General features: G+C 41.0%; 1 protein-coding gene across 3 annotated transcripts in view; it reads right to left on the bottom strand.

Moving 5' to 3' along the window:
* PACS1 (phosphofurin acidic cluster sorting protein 1) overlaps nt 1-23,287 on the bottom strand; it is a 70,396-nt gene that overhangs the window by 30,986 nt on the left and 16,123 nt on the right. For all 3 annotated transcript variants that reach the window (XM_072117863.1, XM_072117865.1, XM_072117864.1), the window contains exons 2-8: nt 16,426-16,513; nt 14,465-14,554; nt 13,950-14,075; nt 10,798-10,942; nt 9,569-9,660; nt 7,772-7,852; nt 6,028-6,087 (exon numbers count right to left, since the gene is read on the bottom strand). In XM_072117863.1, the coding sequence (XP_071973964.1) occupies nt 6,028-6,087; nt 7,772-7,852; nt 9,569-9,660; nt 10,798-10,942; nt 13,950-14,075; nt 14,465-14,554; nt 16,426-16,513 (682 nt within the window). The remainder of the gene's footprint in view (nt 1-6,027; nt 6,088-7,771; nt 7,853-9,568; nt 9,661-10,797; nt 10,943-13,949; nt 14,076-14,464; nt 14,555-16,425; nt 16,514-23,287) is intronic.

The following is a 23,287-nucleotide window of genomic DNA, read 5'->3' as shown; positions in this document are numbered from 1 at the left end:
GTAGATCCAAGAGCTGGGCCTTTAGCTCCATACTCTGTTAATATTCCAGCACTGGGAGGCTGCCAATATCAGCCGTTTACTATACACCATGTACAGCACTTTCTGGTGTTGCTAGATTCCACAAGTAGAGGGAGGTAGGAGAGAGCAGGGGGGTTCAGTGAGAGATGCCCTGCCCATTGTAACAACCAGTGATGCTACAGGGGAATGTCCTTAGGACCCTCTTTAGCATAATTTTAAAATGTGATTTTAGTAGGAAGTAGGCCATGAATAACAAATACCGGTATAAAAAGATAACCACAGTCCCAGAGCTTGGATCTAGGACTAAGAGCCCCTGGTTTATCATACATGATTGTGATGGTTGAGTTCTGCAAGTTGCAAATTAGGCAGAAGCAGCTTTATAGGAGGCCAGTCTGCCATAAAACTTTTTAGGTGTGAGCAAGCCCCTCACATGGTCACATCGCAGCCACCTTGTCTTTTACTCTGTGGAATACAGGCGGTCCCCTACTTAAGGACACCGGACTTACAGACGACTCCTAGTTAAAGACGGACCCCTCTGTCCAATGTGACCTTTAGTGAAGCTCTCTGGATGCATTACTTTAGTCCCAGACAGCAATGATCTGATGTACAGTGTATGTAAAGAAGTTATATTAATAATCTTTGGTCCTATTACAGCAAAAAATATTGAAACTCCAACTGTCACTGGGGAAAAAAAAAAATTTGTCTGGAACTACAATTATTATTATATATTAAAATATACAGTTTCGACTTACATACTGTGAGACACTGAAGGGATTAACTGTGGATGGGCGGTATGTTTCCCCTGGATTTTCCTACTATGCAAGGCCTTAGGGTGATGTCAGACGTGCCGTTCGGCCCGCGGCCCGTATGCATCAGCATTTCTATGGAAACGCCTGCGATTGGGAATGAGCCGCCGGTGTTTTGCGTTAATTTAATGCAAAACACCGGCGGCTCGTTCACGATCGCAGGCATTTCCATAGAAACGCCGATGCAATCGGGCCGCAGCCTGCCCTGGTGGGTGCGGCTTGGTCTGCGTTTGCAAACGCAGACCGAACGGCACGTCTGACATCACCCTTAGTGCTGAGGTTGTGTTGTCCAGCACCTTGGACACAGGTGGTGGGAGCAGCCCAATTAGACTGCATAAAGCTGCTGAGCAGAGCTGAGGGAGTTGTCTCTGAAAGGAGGCTGGAGAGTGCACTACAGCCCTGACCCCTGTGCCTGGAGCATTGACATCCTTTATGTTTTAGTGGTGAGTTAGAGGAACTCTGTTTAGTTAGCACCCAGACGGGGAAGATTTTATTTATGTTTTGATGCCTGAATGTAAAGGCTGTTTTATTTTGTTCCTGCAGTAGAAATAAACGCATGCGAGACCTGTTTTGGACTGTACCTTGGTGTCACTGTCTTGAACTGCATCACAAAACCCCGTTACCTCAGACTCTACTGGGCCAAATCTCCCACAATACAAATTCAACTTAAGAACAAACCTATGAAATCTATTTTCTACGTAAACCAAGGCCTGCGTGTACTACGCTTATTATTAAATACTTAAGCATATAATCATTTTGGAAAGAAGGATTGTGGCTTTACATGTGTTCAATGTATGTGTAGGGGATCCATACACCACTAGGGAGAGAGGGAGGGAGAGAATCTGACTTTTTCTGTGGTGTGTTTGTATAACTGCATGGGCGACGGTGTCATATTCTGTGACCCTAATGGACTAGAAAATCTTCATGCGTAAAGTGAACTTGTCACCAGGAATGTTATTTTTAGCTGGTGACAGGTTCCAAAAGCTTATTCTATGTTGATTTTATAAAAGCTTCTGAACCATTTCAGTACTTTATAAAAGTTTAATTCACTATACCAGGCTGCCTGCTAGCAGCGTGTGGCAAGTCCAAGGGGGTGAGGCAGCTGAAGCCTGAGTCTCCTTATATATTCTTACTCTCCTTCTCACCATGTATCAGTTTTCAATTGATATATTAGCAGGGAAATTTAGGTGGAAAAAAGCAATTGTTGATATTAATTTTAATGGCTGTATATACTGAATACGGTGAAAGTTTTTGGATACTTACACTCGCAACGCTTTAAATGTACAATCGGTACATGATGTTTGTTCAAGTTGTGCTGTGTATGTCAGAACAACCGCAAAAGAAGGCACAGAAAAATAATAATACATAAGTGAAATACCCGGTTCACCCAAAAGAAATATGAAATTAGAATTGATGGCTATGACCTCTCCACAGTGTAATGTCTTCTTCTCAAAAGCAGAGGAGGGAGCAGAAAGTAACATGCACTGAGCCCGAATGAAACTTCACAGAAACACAGGAAAAATTGACCTGGGATCAGACAGAAAACAAAGGACCGTAGTTGTTTGCCCCAATGTATTGGATGTAAATAAATCCAATTTCCTTGTTAACATCTCTGGTGGATGCTATACCAGGAAAAGTCCCAGAGCTGTCCCAGAAAATGGAAAAGAAATCCAATGAGCAACCTGTCTAGAAAATACTGGAGTAGATTTAGGGATGGTCACAATAGAGATGCCAAGTCATTGAGCAGCAATAAAGAACAGTGGGGGATTAATGTGTCAGAGACTGCTTCACCAGATTTATCATTGTGTCCTACTTTGAACTTCCTTTTAGTTGATCAAGTTTGCTGCCCATCATGATGAATTTTCTGGCACAGACACCTCTTTCTACAGAGGACGCGCCTTTTTTTGTAGGAGTCGGAAAACACATAATTGGTCTAAAACCTTCAGTAAATGTGGCGCAGGGCATTTCAGATGCAAATTACTCAGACAGATTGATACATCTCCCAGTGAGTAACACTGATAAATGGACTGTCAAAGCCAGATAAATACAGCTCTGGCAGTCAGAGCACAATCTACCCCCCCCCCCCCCAGAGGGCACCTCAAGACCCTTCCTGGCCCGGTTGTTGTATTTTAGGGACAGAGACTCCATCCGAAGGGTGGTCTGTGCCAAGGGAGAAATTTGGCCCGCTCATATTCAAGTGTCTTTCTACCCTCAATTGCCACAGCATCCCAGCGTAGGAAGTACAATCATTGAAAAAGTATCCATGTATGCTAATGACACACTAGTTTATCTTGAGGATGTGGGCCCCTCTCTTGTATACCTCCTATAAATAGTTGACTGCTACAGTGGATTTTCGGGTCTTCGAGTCAATTGGGATAAATTGTCCTCTTCCCCTCTCAGACAAGTGCATGGACATCCTCCCAGTCCCAGTTTTAAGTACTTAGGGGTAACTGCTACGGAGTCTCGCCTGAGGGCCTGGTCCACTCTCCCCTTATCCCTGTATGGGCGTAACAACATCTTTAAGATTATTTTCTGTATTTATTCCATGCCTGTCCATTACTACTCCCCAAGAGCCTGTTTAACCGCGTAGACGGCAATTTCCGGTCCTTCTACTGGCAGGGTGGTGCTCCGTGCTTTAGTCTAGCTCTGCTCCAGGCACCCAAGTCTCGGAATGGGTTACCTGCTCCTGATTTATATGTATATTATTTGGCCGGCCAGATGGTATACACCCATGGGTGGATAAATATCGACAAAGGCAATGCCGCCACTGCATTGGCTGGGGCCCTAATGGGTTCTTATGAAGCCCTTAAGAATTTGCTTTACAGATATAAATCACCATCTGATGTTCCACTTCCTATGCATACAGTAGCGGTATGCTGGTGCAGGGCGCAAATTCTGGTAGGAGAGAACAGTTCCCCACCCCCCCTCTCGACTAGGACTCCATTGAGGCTCAACCCTTGGCTCTCCCACTTCCACTCCCTCCCTGGATGGACGATGTGGGGGGCAGCAGGTATAAAGTTCATCGGTCAGCTCCTATCTAAGGATGCAGAGCCACTTAGCTTTAATGAGATACGATAGAGACATGCGGTACCAGCCACGGCTGGTTTCCACTACACACAACTACGCCATGCATTTGGAGCCCAGTTTTGTTCCTTTAGCCCGACAATTAAATTTTCCAAATTGGAGACTCTGGAGACCCCAGATCTCCCTAAACCGCTCAACCAGGTCTATGCTCTGCTGCAAGACCAAAGGACTACGCCATTTGATAAAGTACTTGAACGCTGGAGAAGCGACATCCTTGACCTATCAGATGATGACTGTAGGGAATTTGAACTTTCCTATTTTACGTCTGTTGTGAGTGCAAGGGACTTCCTAATCAGGTCCAAATTTCTCCACTGAGTGTATTTCACCCCTGTAAAATTATTTAGCATGAGGGTAACGCCCAACGTTTTGTGTTTCCGTTGTCAGGCTGGAGCTGGATCCTTCTTGCACTGTGTCTGGGCCTTCCCTAAGATGAATGTTTTCTGGTCTGAAGTTTCTTAATCAACATTTTGATTAGTGAGTTGCTTAATGTCCCCTTTAGTATGTCTTCTTGGCATTATGAGGTAATCAATGGCCACTGTGATAAGATCTTCTTCATGTTCACCCTATACTACGCCCGGAAGGTTGTAATAATGTTATGGAGGCCCAGGACCCCCTTCCCCTTTGAAACGACAGATATAACTCATTAACAGTGTTATTCCACACTATTGCTCATTATGTACCAACAGAAAGTGCCCCTAGTAATTTGAGCGCATCTGGTCCAGATGATGTGCGAATCCCCATACCGCTTTATAATTCTCTCTGATTTCTGTTTATTCCTATAAAGAAGGAGAATGAGTATTGGTATGTGTGTGTGAATGTCTGATTGTCTAGCGTCAAGGTGAATTTGTGTTACAACAAGTGGACTGGCTACAATATTTTGATGTCCTTTCTGAAAAATAACCTCCATACCACATGTTCCCTACTTGAGGTGAGATCTACTATAATGGCTACTGCTATATGATGACATTTGTTGCTGCTGTAATGTGGTGAAGAATATATGTAGCTGGCTGTCTTGTTTGTTTGGTTTATTGTAATTGTCTAAAATGTTGAAAATTTGAATTAAAAAAAAAGGTAGAACCTAAGGGAGTGTTCAGACGTGAAGTTAACACATGCATTTTCAAATGCAATGCAACAGCTGAGAAGAGATTTGCGGGATTACATATCTGTCAACAATGCCTTTACAAGAAGCATTTGTTAGTGCATTTGAAACTGCATGTGTTACTGCCACGTGTGAACGCACCCCGATGGTATTCTTATAAGGTGAAATACTAGAGTTGTTCCTAATTATAGCACAACCTAATCTGGTGAGCCTCATTCTTACTCCTCAGTGAGCACCCATATTGGTTCAATAATAATACTACTCTATGAGCGCTTTGTGGTCTTCCCTCTTGCCATTTTATATTCAGAAGAAAGGACAGTATCGTAAGTGTGGGGCGTTACCTCCTCATACTTTAAAAAGCAAGAAATGGAGAGATGCAATATCTTCAACTCCGTGCTGTGAAGATTAAAATCACAAACCAGTAACATGAAGATATCGTGCTCGAAGTCACTGAAAATTCTCAAAAAATGAAAGAAGCTGCCCTCTGACCCATAAATGGACTGAGGGAAAACGTGCCACTAGAGCTTGGGTGTGAAGGATGGTCTGAGAGAGTCAAGGGAGCAGTGGAAGAAAGTTTTAAGAAACTAATAATGCTCTCCCCTAAGACCAATAATACTAACCATGCACAATGGGGGCTGCCAGCAGTATAGCTGTGGCAACAGCAGATTGGGGATACCAATGTCTGATGGAAAGAAGAGGGGAATATATAAATCTCCTTCACTTATCGGAAGACATACCTAATGTGCTCACTTACTCTTATAACTTCCCTGGAACAACAAAGTGACAAGAGAATTAGTGATGAGCTCAGTGGCTGTAAATAGAGCGAGTAGAGCCTACACACTTTCATACCTAGCATAGGAAACATGGATATTAGCATGCTACTCAGCCATTTTTAGGTTTTCAGGCTTCGACAGTTATGCAATCCATGAGCGATGACAGATGTTGGGATTTATTTGATGAATCACAGGGACACAACCGCAAAACAAAAGTCTTCAAACTCATAATTTTCCGCATATTTACCTCCTCCGATACTTTAAATCTGTTCAGAAGTGACTTAAGTTTCTGCTTTATATTTGGTTGCTGAAATGAGAGTACAATTCCATTAGAAACACTGGTAACGGAAACAGAAAAGCAGAATTTACTTTCCCCTGCAGGGGCTGTTATAGGGTTTATAAAATTCTACAGAGTGCCATGCTGGTACCTTGAGAGAGACCTCTGTGAGGCTTAAGAGAATTCCTGAGGAAGGGGGGAGAGAGACAGTGGTTGTGTGTGACTGGGCTTTGCTCCATCATTAAAAGGAAACCTACCATCAGGAAAACACTAACTGAAGTATTCCTGATGGTAGATTTGTTTTTCTCTGTTCTAAGCCCTACACTGTCCTTCTCTAATCTTTTTATCCTATCTAACTAAATAAAAACTTAAGCTTTCATTAATGTAAATTAGCTTTACAGGCTACTGGGGAATGAAGTAGCCTGGTTGTGCGCCAGGAGCCGTGCACGGCCCTGCAGCAGTCTTTTGCTCTTCAGCCCATGTTCATGTATGGGCAATAACTTACAGCTCATCTCTGGAGCCCTGCGCATGGTCTAGAGGAGACAGCGGTGAGCAGGCAATGAGCCAGAGGTTATTGCACATGCGTGGGCATAGGCTGAAGAGCCGTACTAGGACACATGAGACTTCAGAGGCTAAAGGGGTGTGTAGTAGACCTCGCTCCTGGCACCAGGCTGGGCAACAGACTTACATTCACACATGAAGCTCTGCTACATGCTCCTTACAATGACAAACCCCTTATAATTACTAAACCCTCCTCCTCTCCCTACCCGACAAATATGCTAAGCCATCAGATCTCAACCCATTTAAGTTATGAACCCCGCATTAGTCCATTATACCCTCTGTAAAACATTCCCCAGCAACCTCTCAGTATAACGGCCTATTTTTCAAAATGGCAAAAAAATGCCATTTTCGACTTTGGGGCGCTATTTTCCGTTAAGGGGTTAAATGCAGTGAAAAACTGTTATTATATTTTGATAGATTGGGCATTTTGGGACGCGGCGATATTTAATGTGTGTATGATTTTTACTGTTTATTTATATGACTTCTAGAGAAAGGGCGCGATTTAAATTTTTGGTGTATAATATATATATTTTTTAAAACTTTTATTAATTTATTTTTTTTACTATTTTTCAGACTCCCTAGGGTACTTTAACCTTAGGTTGTCTGATTGATCCTACCTACCATGTACAGCCATACTACATGCTATGGCAGTATATGGGGATTTTGCATACCATCTATTATAATGTGCAAATTGCACATTGTAATAGATAGCCTAAAACATGATAGCCTCGGATCTTTGTGTGACACGAGGTTGTAATGGCAACAGATTGCCGCTCCCCGATGACATCAAGGGGAGCGACAATGGGAGCCAACATGGCGGCACCCATGCGCTGCCGGCTTGTTAATGCCTTCAAAGGGTTAACACCCGCAATTGGTGCTAGCAGGGTGTCAGCAACGGGGGTTTGCTTCATTGTGAAGCAAGCACCCAGTGACTATGAAGCCCTCTTCATACTCCCCTATGCGCAACAAGACGTAAGGGTAGGTTGCGCGATGGGGATAAATATCAAAGAGCAACTAAAAGACGCTTCTGTAAATGTAGAGGAACCAGACCACCCAGGCAGTGCTCAGAAGGTCAGCGATTAATATTATATAGACTGAAGAAGCTATATAAATAAAGTAATTATTACTATATAGGAATTATTATTATTCTCACTCTAGTTATGGCTGATGAAGCTTGGATCTTTCGGCGAGATTTCTTCACCTTTCGAACTTCTTCATCCTCATAATAAAAATCCTAAAAAAATGCAAATAAATAATTAATCCTGCAGGTACATTCCACAATCTGAATTCCTGTATATAGATCCCTCCATTTCACATTGACATGTTCATGTCAATGGACCCATTCACATGACATTTTTTCACAAATCTGTGTGGAGACTGTAAAAAAAAAAAAGCCTCAAAAACAGATGACATACAGATTCGTTTTTTCAGAGAATGTATTGTAGCCCCCTGTGTGGACACTGTGCCTCATAACCTGCGGTCACTTGCATTAGTTACTCATATGCTCAACAATGAAAAACAATTTATAAAGTAGAATGCTCATTACGCTAAGGGAAAATGCATGCAAATTATGCTCTATTTTACAGAAGGATGAAAATCAGAAATCTATATTTCCCCCCTCTTCTATAGACGCCAAGTCAGGAGCTCACTGTCCTCTCCAGCAATAACAGAAACATCTCCCTGTAACCAGACAAGATGTAAAACTAAGACTATTGACAAGATAATGGTGATAAAGGTTCCCAACCCCAATAAGGATGACATCATCCCAGGTAACGTCACCTACACCTCACATAAATGAGAGAGAAAGAGAATGTGTCTTTCGTGGATGTTTGTCTTGTATGAGTCGTAAGCAATCTGCTCCTTAGACCTGGTGCGATCATCACTGACATGGATCAGATCAAGGGACAATAAAACCCTTCCCTGCCCAGGTGCTAGAATATTTACTACTATTAGCGTTTCCTTTTCTTCTTCCATTGATTGCTGTGTTTCTTATCACGTCTCAATCAACCATAGCGTTACGGTGTCTAAACGGTGTATAAACTTGTGTTTATATTTTGTCTTATACCATGTGTGATGCAGAGACCTAACTAGTCTAGAAACCTTTGTAAGGACATCCATCACCAGTATGAAGGATTGTAAACCAAGTACACTGACATACTGGCGTGTGTCCCCTCTGGCATGAACTGCTTTTTTAGTTTCTTATGCCCTGGGTTTTGCAAACAAAGGCTTTTATAATTATGCAAATTAGCCTGAGGGGCTCCATGCTCCATAGGTGTTAATGGATCCTGGAGCCCCTTCAGGCTAATGTGCATAAAGAGCAGATCCTGCAAGACGGGGCACAAACCTGCATGTTTGTGTGTTCGGTTTACAATCCATGACCTGGTGGTAGATGTCCTTTAAGTTACCCAATAAAAAGTATCAACAACTAAGGACTCTTAACTTTCATCTATTTAACGACTGGCTAACACAATACAAAGAATCGTTTAGCTTTTCGATATGGATGTGAGATTTCTAGAGATGGATCCTTGATCCAGGTACATTCTGACTGCCATTAAGGATTTCTTTTCTGCTATACTTAGCATCTTCCTCATACAGGGTTTTGCTTTCCTCTTGATCACTATGGTCTTGTACTGCTGACTCTGTATGAGATTCTGAAGTATCTAAGAAGTGAGAAATGTTTTATGAATTTAATTTACCTCTTAGTTAAATTACCCGAGGTGTATAATTTAGTCTATGTATGTTCTTTAAATGAGTTCTCTGCAAGCATCAGAAAATCCTACAAAGCGTTGTCCGCTTTATAAAACTGTGCAAGTATCACAGTGAGTGGGCAAAGTGTAGAGAGCGTTTCCTTGGTGATAAATGATGATTATGCTTCAGTCAAGATTACTTCAGAACAAACCTGAAAACAAAATGATGGTAAGGAAAGAAAGATATGGTTTTCAATACTGACCGGCCCATGTAATGGATCATCACTTCCCTCTTGTTCTGAAGAGAAGCTTTCATCTTCATCTTCTGAATAATTTTCAATATCTGGGGAACGGTCTGAAAACATAATAACAGAACAATGTGATACTATGCTGCTCTATTGCATACATAACAGACCAAACAATATGACCGTCTTTTCTTCATCCAGGGAATATAAAAGCTCAGCAGTGTATTCGCTAGTAATGTTATTTTTCCTTTCCTATTGCTCCACTTTAAAAAAAAAAATCATCTGGAGGTACAAGGAAGCAGTGCCTTTACACTTCCAGGTCACATGGTCTCCTTATTCCAAGATATCCAGCCCTCTCATTAACACCATGGTTTATTGACCTGCTAAACAGCATTAAAACATCTTTTTAGGCTCATGCGCTATCTAGGTGAAATAGTGATGTTCCGGAGTGATGTTACTAGGAGTCGGAGCATAATTGCAAGGCAATGTAAAGGCACTGCTTCCAGGTCCCTAGGACACGGGAAAACACAAGAAGAGCATTGTGTATGATTTTTTTGCTTATTGAACACAATACAAAAGGAGGTAGAGAAAAAGTACTATGCCCAGCCTAATTTAGTCATGAATGTTGAGACAAACTATGAAGTAGAGAGAAGCCTATTGTAACATTTGCATAAGAAACTCTTTCATGGATACCATAAAAAAAACCCTTAGTTTCGATCTGTCAGCTCCTGGTCACATATTACTCACTATGCTGGCACATGGTACAATTGATATACTAAGAGATTTTTGGCTATGGCCATATAATTCAACACCAGGTTCTTTGTAATTCTAAAATTCTATTTTTTCCATCCTAAGGATATAGGAGATAATGGATAAGCATACCTTGCTAAAGGCAGAATTAAGGCAAAGATCTTTTATATATTCTGACTGAAGTTTACAAAATTACACCCAGACCGGTAATCAGCAAACTATTTAGTGGAAAATGTAGTGGTTTCTACCATACATTTTATTCATTTATATTTCTAGTCATCTCGTCATGGCCGAGGTCACAAATTCTCTAAAAATGACATTTCAGCACACGTTGAATGTCAAGCCCCAAATGTCATCGGTCTCTTCAACATGCTGGATATCAAGCCATAATGTTCGCTTAAAATAAGATTCCACAAGAAGTAATTCTATAAACAGTAATAACCTGAGCAATACAAAGCATTTTGTAATTAAGTTAGGTGTTATGATTATACTCATACCAGATAATTTGGCTTTTGGGCCTTCGTGATCAATTGGCTGACTAGAGAGGGAATGGATATTTATCTCTGCAACAGGCAAAGACACATCCTTGGCATGGCTATGAAGAGACAAGACAAGGCCGCTTTCACTGGGAAACTGCAACACCTGGAAAAAGAAGAGGTAGCAAAATTGAGAATTATATAAATACAAAATACTTTTTTTGTCAACAAAATACTGTGTGTGTGTCTGTATGTCTATCTATACATACTTTGAATTTGTATGCAAGTCAGAACAGGCATATTTTGCATGTATAACTCAACTCAAAAAATTTTTTCCGTCACTTTTGTTCAATTTTGAGTTGTCATAGAAACAAGAAAAAACAAAGCTTCATTGCTGACACATTGATAACTGAGCGTAAATCACTGGAGTCTGAGGCTAATGTTCATTAAACTATCAGCATCCAGAGGGCTGTCTGTAACTAGTGGTCATCTGTAAGACAGGTGTCCTTAAAGGGGTACTCCGGATAACAAAATAACACACTCTTATTCACTGTTATTAACAAACATACAGCATTTCACAGATATAAGTCCAACCTGTCTCTATCAGTCCTGCTGTACACAATTTCAGTTTCCCCTAGACACGACCCTGTAACTTCTGACTTAGGATCGGGGACGCCATCTTGGATTTCTGTATGACGGCCATGGAGCCGAGTTTCTCTCTCTCTCTCTCTCTGCTCCCTGCACTCTATCCCCACCACCTGCAGTCCAGGACAGAGCTCACTCACTGATGCACACTGAGACACAGACAAAGAGTTCCTGCCGGCAGCATTGTGAGGAGAACTACAGGCTATAGACAGATAAGTTCTTTATCGGGGGAGGCACAGGAGATCTAGTGAGCTGTGGAATAGCAGAAATGTAGTAGAGCTGACAGTGTATAATAGGCATCTAATGGATGCTATGTGTCAGTGTGTTAGTACAATGTTCAGAAGTCAGATGAAAATTCTATATAAACCTTGTACGCTGATAATCTAACCACATTGTCAGCTCACAGAACTAGATGGATCATACTGTGTCTGTTTAGAGAGTCCCCGCCCCACACTGTGATTTTGCACTGAGCAGCCTAGGGAGTGATAGGAGCTAAAACACCAATAAAATTGAGTAAGATTGTGAGGTAAAGGATTAAAAATTATCTTTATTGTTTTAAAATCACTAGGGGATTGAAATTAAAGGGAACCCATCACCACATTTTTCACAAATACAGGCAGTGACAGGTTCCCAGAGAGCCCTAGTAAGTAACTGACACCTTTCTTTTAGCATAAAATTGTTCCCCTGAAATCCCTATATATTCAACTTTATAGTTTTACCTGGTATCTAAGCATGGCTACAGTGAGTTGAAGTGGGTGGGCTGAATCCAGCAACTCCTCCCCATCCTATCTCTGTATGCAGCTGTAATGTCATGTGACCAGGGTGACATCATTGCAGGTCCTTCAGCTTTTTAGCATTAGAAAACTGTACACCAAGCATATATCTCATGAAATCACAGCATATTGTATCACATGAAATCACAGCAGGAGCGTGGAGAGGAGTAGAAGTCCATGGAGGCTGCTATGATATTTTATGTTGTCAGATATGTACATGGGGTACAGTATGCTAATGTTAAGTAGCTTTAAGGGAACCCGTCACCACATTTTTCAAAAATACAGGTAGTGACAGGTTCCCATAGGGCCCTAGCAACTAACTGACACCCTTATTTTAGCTAAAAATAATTCCCCTGAGATTCCCATATTTTCAACTTTTACCTGGTATCTAAACATGGCGAGTCGAGGTGGGCGTGGCCTCCTCAGGCTGAATCCAGTAGCTCCTCCCCTTGCTATCTCTGTATGCAGCTTTAATGTCAATTGACCAGGGTGACATTATCACAGGTCCTATAGCTTTTGTAGCATTAGAAACTGTACACCAAGCAAATATCTCATGAAATCACAGCATATTTTATCGCATGAAATCACAGCAGCCTGCTGGGAGAGGAGTAGAAGTCCATGGAGGCTGCTGTGATTGTTTTATGTGGTCAGATGTACATGGGGTCAGGTTGCTAATTTTAAGTAGTTTAAGGACCTTTGATGATGTCACCCTGGTCACATGACATTAGGCCACGCCACTTGACTTGTTCAAAGATGCATAGATCCAGGCAAATTTATAACACTAATTTTATGCGAATCAGAGGGGGAACTATTTTTAGCTAAAAGCAACGTGTCAGATAGTTACTAGGGCTCTATAGGAACCTGGCACTACCTGTATTTGTGAAAAATGTGGTGACAGGTTCCCTTTAGAGCGGCGTTCCCATGAAAGAAAGTTTTAAAATTTTAATCCCTTGTGATGTTTACACAAGATCATTTGTAATCCCCTTACTTACAATCTTACTCAGTTTTATTGCTGTTTTAGCTCCTATAACTCAGTGATGGTCGGTGTAAAAATCCAGAGTGAGGAAGCAGACACAATAGGACACATTTAATTACAAGGTTACTGGAGTTCACTAAAAGTGCATAGTCTGTCTATAATGCTGCGTGCGGCGATTCACTAAGATTGTGCGTCGGACAGAGTTCACCATCTTTTTTATGGTGCACCTTTAACATAGGGTATGTTTTTGTTAATAACAGTGATTTAGAGAATGTGTTATTTTTTTGTGTTATCCTAAGTATATTTAAGAATCTTGTCTTCATGGGAATACCCCCTTTTAGTAGGGTACGGTCTGTATCAGATTTTTTTGGCCACATAGATTAAATCAACCTTATATGGATTTAGTGGTTTGATCCCAAGTATACTAACTTCCTGGTGTGTGCCCCCTGAAACAGGATCTGTTCTCAATTAAGATGTTAATAGCCCTGACAGATCCATTTTGAAGACAAGATGGTGTCTGACTAAAGCAAAGAGGAGGCATTACTGTGGGGACATACGGTAATTTTTCACAGGAATTTTGCTTTAAGGAAATCATCTTATTTTTCTGAATATTTATTTAAATGTAAAGTGTTTTTTTTGCAGTTACTTATGATAACAATGATACAAATCCTTTCTTTCATTATTCAATATCACCCACTGGTGTTGGTCTGTTTTTATATTAAACTATTGTAAAAAAGTGCATTCCAATTTCTACATATTCATTCAAACAACTGCCTTACCTCTGCCATGTTTATAACTCCTACAGCCAGGCTTTTATAACCCAGGATAGTACGATTCTTGTAACGCTTTCGACGCTGTAACATGATTTGTAAGCGATTTGCATTTCTCTTTAAAAAATGTGGATACTAAGGATGAAAACAGCCGGCAAAATAAAATATACACAGGCTGACATAATAACATGGATATAATAACATGGATTAGAATACTGCAAATACTTGATTCAGAATTAAAAAAAATTTATAAAAATGATTAGAACTTGCCATTTTTAATCCCTGCTCATTCCCACTTTATACAATAGAAGACTGTCACCTGTACTCCTCTGCTCAGAGAGCAAAGAGATTGAAAACAATCTGTTTGGATCACTATACCAGCTTTTAGTAAAATAACTTCAGACTTAAGGAAGAACATCCAAAAAAACCCACAAAGAACATAAATTTATATATAATATAATAATTACTTTACTACAATAGAAATTCTAGAAAACCTATGGACAAAGAAGGCTTTTTAAACTTACCTGAAGCGAGAATGTAAGCTGTAGTTCAGTCTCCGAAACTCCACTAGTTGGAAGAGAGATTTCATTTGAGCGCAAAATTCGTTTTGAACCCTACAGACAGAAAAAAATATTACCTAATAAATAATATAAGTTACTATTTAAAAAAAAAAAACTGTACATTGAGCATATTTTCTGAAATTAAATCTACCAGAAGTATTGACCATAGAAAGTTACATTTAGTGTTAGGCAGCAACCCAGGAGATCTGTGCAATCATACATGGGTACATTGTTAGAACCAGCAGGACTGAACAATATTTAAATTCCAGGATTGCAGCTGGACTGCTGCTGGGGCGCATTTTAAATGCAAAGATCTAAGAATACAGCTGTGTAAGGAGACTCCTCATGCGTCCAGATACAATCCTGTAATATAAATACAACCTTTAATGTTCTAGTTTCATACTACAAACAACATAAACAACACACAAGGTATGCCCACACACATCTCCAGAGCTGCTACCAATACTATCTTCAGGTTTGTATGATCTAAACTAGTAGTAGACCGTCTCAAAAACTCTGTGCTGTTTATGTGCTGCCATCGGCTACCCACATAACTGCATGTTGTGTGCAGGTAGCCCAACAATGTTAAGTGTACAGAATCTTTGCATTCTCTACAAAAAATTGCAAAGGTATCACAATCATCTGAACTTCTCCGGAGACTGTGTGACGAGAGATGGAGAAAAGATGAAGGCCCATGGAAGATTGTATTCCTAGAAAATGTGCCAGGAAATATCTATATGAAACCAGAAGCATAATGAAGTACAGCAAGAGTATAGGAACCTTTAAGGAAGTCTTTTAGCTCAGTGCAAAAATGAGGGGCACAGTGTTCACAGGGGAAATACTCTCTTTGCATTTAAACATGAAATGCAATGGATAAAAAGCATTGTGGAAAGACAAAGCTCAGCAAAAAAAAAAACCCAGCAAAATATAGGAAATATAGAAAATAGAAAATAGAATGGTATTTTACAAAATATAGGACACTAGCTGTAGCTCCCAGCGTTGCCCAGGATAGTAAATAACTGCTCTTACCTATAACAAAATAGAATGGGTTAACAAGAAATATTTTATATGTATCTATAGATTGTCCGGCACTCTCATTCCACTCACCTCCGTGCTCTCAATCCACTGACCGCCTCCGGCGCTCTCATTCCACTCACTGTCTCTGTCTCCAACTGTCACTTTGTCTATGGTGAGATTTATCAGAAGTGTCAGAGCAAACTGCTCTAGTTTGCCATGGCAACCAATGAGAGCTCAAGTTTCATTCTCCCACAGCTGTTTATAAAATTACAGCTTATCTCTGATTGGTTTCCATGGGCAACTGAAATAGTTTTACCTCAGACACTTCTATCACCCCCTTTCTGTCTCTATCTTACCTCACACGTAAGTGTCTTATACTCAATGACCTGTGGCAGAAAAGCAACCAATCAGGGCTCAGCTTCCAACTGCCACAGCAGAAGCAGGCAATGGCTCCTGTATATGGCAGGTAATAAGTGGATATTGGAAAGCGCTGGGTGAAAATTTGGGGTCAAAATTGGTCTATGACGTTCCCTGAGTCACAGAGAGCAGCTGTGCAAAATTTGGTGACGGTAAATGAAACGGTGTAGATTCCTTTAGCAGACATACATACACATACACACACTATATTTTATATATTAGATTTACATACAACTCAATCAATCTTTAGACTGCATATAGGTTTTGACACAGATTTAAAGACGAGGTCTACAGCCGAAAAAAAAGAAGTTAAATGACCAATCCCCATGGCCTAAGAGCCAATTTTTGCTGGGGAGGTACATGGTTTCAATTATCTCAAAGTCCGGTTAACCTTTGATTGACTGTGTGCTAGGAATACTTGTAAGGGGCCTGTAGATTTTAGAGGAGATTGCCCAAGGCAACAAATACCAGAAATATGGAGGTCGAATTACCTGCAGCTTCACAGCAATAACAACCGATGGTAAATCCTTATCCAGATCCTTCAGCATCACAAGTTTTCGCAACGTCAGAGAGAAGAGCCTGGGATAAAATTAGATATTGATTCAGTAAAATAATTCTCATTCCATATCATCAATTTCCAATGCTTTGGTTCAGTTATCATTTGTGGGCCTGTTCTCACAGCAGATTTACAGTCCATCACACTTTTTAAACTAACCTTACATTAGAATCTTCACTTGTAAACTTACAGCACTCTCTTGTATGATATGGAGAATCATATTATTATTCCCTCTTGTGATGTAAAAAAAAATCTTGAAATTTTAGCCTTTGACATATATAAAAAAAATGATGTTTCCTTACTTGTAAATGAAACTATGATATACTTTATGGCTCCTCCTAGTGGTGGCTCTGTCCATCCTTCCCTCACCTCTGCCTTGGCCTATCATGCACAGATGCTTCCTTTTAAAACTTAGTGCTGAAAGCACTGTGTTATCCTTCCACTGTCCGATCCCTCTGCACAGCAAGGAGCTTCAGCAGTGCACAACATGCTCACTGCCTTTAGGATGTCCTCCCGCTCCTTCATAGACACTGCTGACAGCACAGCCAGACCATCAGCTGTGCCTGCCACTAGCCAGTTTCTGTAGGACTGTTATGAGCTTTCATGTATAGTAGAGGAAAGCACCAATGAGCACTTTCTTTTACTACATAGGAAAATGCTAATTGGTTAATACAATTGTCTATCACACAAACTGTCAGATCAGGAGAAAGTTTGCAGGGGCTGCTGCACATCCACAGTACAGAGCCAGGACTTGTAGATCGGTGGGGACTCAGTGATGAAACCCCCACAGATCACTAGAACGAGGGTCCACCGATAAGCAATCCTGCAGATTGGGCCTAACATGCTTGGTGGGAAAACCTTTTTAACCCATTATGGGCATATGGCTTGGGCTGTCGCTTCCTGTGTAGTCATCGGGGAGCAACAATCAAGTTCTGCTGAAGTTCCGCAGCAGAGCGCCAGTGACACGCTTTTACAGATCTATAGTACATTCTCCATATACTGCAATACAGGGTTTAAGGACATCTACCACCAGGATGAAGGATTGTAAATCAAGAACACTGACTACTGGTGTGTGTCTGCAATGGTAAAACACGCTCTTCTTTTAGCTTCTTATTCCCTTGTTTTTTTAAATAAAATTATGCAAATGAGCCTGAGGTGCCCCAGGCATTAATGGAGCCTGGAGCCTTTCAGGCTTGTTTGCATAACTTTAAAGGCCTATTTTTGCAAAAACTAGGGCTTAATTCTGCCTCACAGGGAGAATCAGGTTATTATCAAGAACAAGCAATTTGATTGCTTGTTTGATCATGTTCTATAGTGGAAATGTAAAATAAAAGTTTTTACATTTAAAAAAAAAAAATTCAATAAATAAAAACAAAAATTGTTCATCGATTTGTTGGCCTTCTAATGTCATAATAAAATAAAAGGACATTTTAAAAATTATGCCATCATAAAACAAAGTTATGGGAAATGTGAGGTAGTAAGTACGATAATTTGGGTGAGAAAACTACTGGTAGGATAAGCAAAATTAACTCTTTTGTATCACCAAATACTGGGGCTGAAAAGGGAATTTGTGAATGCAGCCAGAGGATACATTCACACGGCCATCTGGGGGATGTGTATGCGGCCGCAAATTTGCAGTATGGAAGGATCAATCATACAACCTAGGGTTAAAGTACCCTAGGAGGTCTGAAAAATAGAAAAAAAAAAAAAAAAGGAAAAAAAAAATTATATTAACACCTTAAGGACACAGCCTAAAATGGCCTTCAGGACACAAGCCTATTTTTCAGACCTGACATGTATCATTTTGTTTGATAATAACTTCAGAACACATTAACTTATCTGTGTTATTTTGAGATTGTTTTTTCTTGACACACTGTGCTTTATGTCAGTGGTAAATGTTAGTTGATATGATTCATGTTTTTTGTTAAAAAAGGGGAAATGTAGCAAAAAAATAAAAAAAAAAATCTTCAATTTTTCTAATTTACAGGTTTTTTTTTTCAGACAGACAGTCTTACCATCCAAATTACTTAATAAATAGCATTTATCATAGCTCTGCATTATACTGTAATAACTTTGTAAACATTCTTACATTTTTCTAGGATGTTAGCAGACTTACAATAGTAACAGCAATTTATAGGAAAATTTGGAAACCGTGTTTATGGACTATTGCAATTAAGAAAGGGCTTCATTTTCAGAAATGCTCCCATCCAGCTTTTCAAAACCACTTTTAGAAGTTTTTTTTAACCCTTTCGGTGTTTCACAGGAATTAAAGAGAAATGGAAGTAAAATTTAAAAAAAAATAATTTTTCACTAATATATTAATTTAGGCCTAAAATGTACAAAATTACAATGGGTTGTAGCAAAAAACACACACCCCATTTTATTGCACAATTCCTCCCGAGCACGGAAATACCCCACATGTGGGTGTAAACTGCTTTTAGGGCATATAGCAGGGCACAGAACAGAGCGAGCACCATTTGGTTATGAGTGGGTAGATTTTCCTGAAACTGTTTTAGGTCACCATCATTCATTTACAAAGACTCTGGGGAATGGGAACATTTAAAAACCCCAACAAGTGACCCCATTTTGGAAACAACACCCCTGAAGGAATTTATTAAGGGGTATAATGGCCTTTTCTACCCCCTCTGTGTTTCACAAAAATTAAAATAATGTGGAAGTCAAATTATGAAAAAAAAATTTTTTCACTAATATATTAATTTAGGCCTAAAATGTACAAATTTACAATGGGTTGTAGCAAAAAACACACACCCCATTTTATTGCACAATTCCTCCTGAGCACAGAAATACCTCACATGTGGGTGTAAACTGCTTTTAGGGCATATAGCAGGGCACAGAACAGAGCGCCAACGAGCACCATTTGGTTATGAGTGAGTAGATTTTCCTGAAAGTTTTATGTCACACCTTTCATTTACAAAGACTTTTGGGAATGGAAACAGTTAAAAACCCCAACAAGTGACCCCATTTTGGAAACAAAACCCTTAAAGGTTTCCAGAATAAAGCAACAGTGAATTATAGGCCCCATTCCACACTTATAGTAAATTTGAGCTAACAGAATAATGTAACACCACCATAAGTGAACCTTATTGAAAACAACACCCAGAAAGCAGAAATTATTCATCTAGGGGTATAATGAAAGTTTTGTTTGGTGCTAGTAAAATTAAATCCAGGCAAAATCTATTTGCATATGTTGTGAAGAACACTTGTTCCTTCTGTATTCATCTAGGGGTATAATGAAATTAAATGAAATGTGGTTTTAAATTTTAGGTATAATATCACTTTGTAAATGGCCAACATTGCAATGAAATTTTGGGCATGTTTGTTCAGGATCATGTAAAAATAACAAAAATGACAAAATAACAATAAAATTAATATTCCAGCGAAGTATGGTAAGCACGAAAACAGTCTTTGATGCACAACCCTGGCTTATCTGGGCAAGTTTCGCATTGATAACCGCAGAGGTCGCGATAACGCCTCTACACGCGTCATAGACGCGTTTAGAGGCTGATTTACTCCCCAAAAAAATCACCAAGCGTATTAATACGCTTGGTGATTTTCCTGTGAGCAGCCGCTCCCAAGCGGTGACACTGCCGGCTGCGATCCTGCAAGATATTCTCTGCAGGATCGCAGCGCTGAGTGGCTGGAGCCAGGACAGGGAGGGACTTCCAGCTCACCGTCTGTGCCTCTCCCGCGGGGAGCCGAGCGAGTGGTGGGGGCGGAGCCGAGCGAGTGGTGGGGGCGGAGCCGAGCGAGTGGTGGGGGCGGAGCCGAGCGGGGGGTGAGAGATGGAGGAGCCGAGCGGGGGGTGGGGGAGGGATATCTGTTACCGGGGCTGTGCTCCTGATCGGTGTGCGATCGTGCACACAGCCAGTAACAGGATCGTGCTGTCTATGTGACAGCCCGATCGTGTACTGTGACAGGGGACTGATAATAATCGGTCCCCTGTCACAGCGGCCCCTGTATACAGCGAGAGGCTGCAGGGAAGGTGCTGTGCATCCTCTCTGCATGTCTCTGTATACAGATCACTGATGACAGTGATCCAATGGGCTCTTACCATTAGATCACTGTTATCTGTCATCTATATAAAAGAAAAGCAGGGAACACATATATTATGTGTTCCTCCCTAAATGTGCCCCTGTATAATGGAAAAAAAAAAAAAGGGGGTTATGTTCCCAAACCGCAGAAACCGAATTAAATAAAATTTCAGCAGCATCAGCCCCAGACTGGTCTGGGGGCCGCCGTCAGCCATAGTCCGCTGGGTAGACAATAAGGCTGCATTCACACAAACGTTCTGCACCATGGAGAGGAGGAGGAGGTGACCCTGACCCTCTCCATTGAAATGCATTGGGTACTGGCCGTAACACGGGGAAAGACATGTCATTTTCCCGTGTACTGTGTGGCCATCTATTGGGGACATATGTACAGCCACAAGCTTGTGGTTTTACATACGCCCCCATATGGTAGTGTGAATGTAGCCTGAGGGCGCTGTACCACGTTGCGTTTGCAAACACAGACGCAGAAAAAACCGCGCCCACCGGGGCGGTCCACGGTCCAATAGCATCGGCGTTTCTATGGAAACGCCTGCGATCGGGAACGAGCCGCCGGTGCATTGCATTAATTTAACGCAAAACACAGGCGGCTCGTACCCGATCGCAGGCGTTTCCATAGAAACGTCGATGCGATCGGACCGCGGACCGCCCCGGTGGGCGCGGTTTTGTCTGCGTTTGCAAACGCAACGTGGGACAGCGCCCTAAGGGTGAGGTTATTACATACGTTTTCAAACGCATCACAACAGCTGAGAAGAGATTTGCCTAATTATATTGCTGTCCACATTGCGTTGATGCATGCGTTTTGTTAACACAATATTGACAGCAATGTAATTATGCAAATCTCTTCTCAGCTGTTCTTATGTGTTTGAAAACGTCATGTGTGAACACACCATAAAAATGTTGTGCACCACTCGTTTAATACATACTTGCTATTTGAGGGCGCATTCACACGATGTGTTGCGTTTTTGGCGCATTCCAAAGGCTTCAACCTTGATCACATGTTAAAGTAACATTGCGTTTCCATTGCATTTGCTAAAACGCAGTGTTACTTCAACAAGCGAAGCCTTTGGATGCGTCAAAAAAGCATAAAAAACGTGTGCATGCTCCCTAAAGGGGTTTTCCTGAGAATTCAAATTAGACCCTATCCCGTGGATATGGCCTAACTTGAATTTGTGGGAAAACCCTTTTAAGCACAGAAAACAGGAGCTGTAACTTTTTCCTTGTATTAATAGATGTCTCTTAACACTATATATACGCCTGGGAGTTATACATTTAGTAGTGAAAATTTCGTACTCCTCCTGGGTTAAAAATACTCCTCAAAAATTGTGAGAGGAGTATTATTACCCTTCTGGAAAAATGTTAGTGCGACCTCTGGATAACCGGTATCTTTGCGTGTTCCCTTCTTGTAACACACACGGCATTTTTTGTATGGCCGTCTTTTCTTTTCTGTGGGGGGTATCTCAGATGGGAAATGTTGTCCTGGCACAATTCTGCTGCCGTGACTAGTATGGGATGTGCTCGCACCCTCTTCACCCTCTGGGAACAGTAATTGCTTAATTACTTGTTCTTGGTATGCCACGTAAGTTACTTGTTGCCAGGTCTTGCGGTAAATAATAAAGGAATTATACAATGCAGTTTGCACTAAATGCACTGCAACCTTTTTGTACCAAGTGCAGGACTTGCGAATCGCATTATATGGCTGTAGCATTTGATTGGCTAGATCAACCCCTCCCATGTGTTGGCTGTACTCCTGTATGCAGACTGGCTTGAGGACTGTGGCATTGGCTCCTCTAACAGAGACAGGGGTGCTGTAATCTGCATGGATAGATGTGAGGACAAACACATCTCTTGTCCTTATATTTTGTCAGCATGATGTTACTCTGACACAAGGACTTGCTTTCACCCCGTCTCAATTTAAGGTCCACCAGATTTTTTGGGAGGCCTCTTTGATTCCTCCTTATTGTTCTGCAGGCCACTGTTCCTTTTTCAAGGAGGCACTGAAAGAGAGGGACACTTGTATAGAAATTATCTATGTAAAGGTGATAGCCTTTGCCCATCAGGGGGAATAAAAGATCCCATACAATTTTACTGCTTGTGGTTAGGACAGGGGGGCACTCAGGTGGACAGATCTGGGAGTCCTTTCCCTCATAAATACGGAATTTGTAGGTGTATCCGCTTTCACTTTCACAGAGCTTGTAAACTTTGATCCCGTATCTAGCTCTTTTGCTTGGCAGATATTGCCTAAATGTAAGCCTACCTCTAAAAAGTACAAGTGACTCGTCGATGGCTACATTTTTTTGTGGGGTGTAAGCCTCCATAAATTTCTCATTGAAATGAGTCACTACTGGCCTAATTTTGTACAATCGGTCTTGGGCATGGTCACCAGCAGCAGGACACTGACTATTATCACTGTAATGCAGAAATTTTAACAGCGCCTCAAAACGTGGTCTTGTCATTACAGCCCTGTACATTGGTGTGTGGTATAAAACGTCACTGGACCAGTATGACCGGATGCTACGCTTTTTAACAAGTCCCATATTAAGAAAGAGCCCCCAGAATCTTTTTAATTCTGTGGCATTAGTGGGGTGCCAACTCTGGCTTCTAGCATAATAAGATGTGGGGTGACCGGCCAGAAAGTGTTCTGCATACAGATTTGTCTGTGTAACCATTAGGTCTACAAATTCCTCTGTAAAAAAATGTTAAAAAAATCAAGTTCCTTGTACCCATCTG

The sequence above is a fragment of the Engystomops pustulosus genome, chromosome 7 (genome assembly GCF_040894005.1).
Source record: "Engystomops pustulosus chromosome 7, aEngPut4.maternal, whole genome shotgun sequence".
NCBI lineage: Eukaryota > Metazoa > Chordata > Amphibia > Anura > Leptodactylidae > Engystomops > Engystomops pustulosus.
Note: the sequence above shows the minus strand (reverse complement) of the source record. Positions and strands in the feature narration are given on the sequence as shown.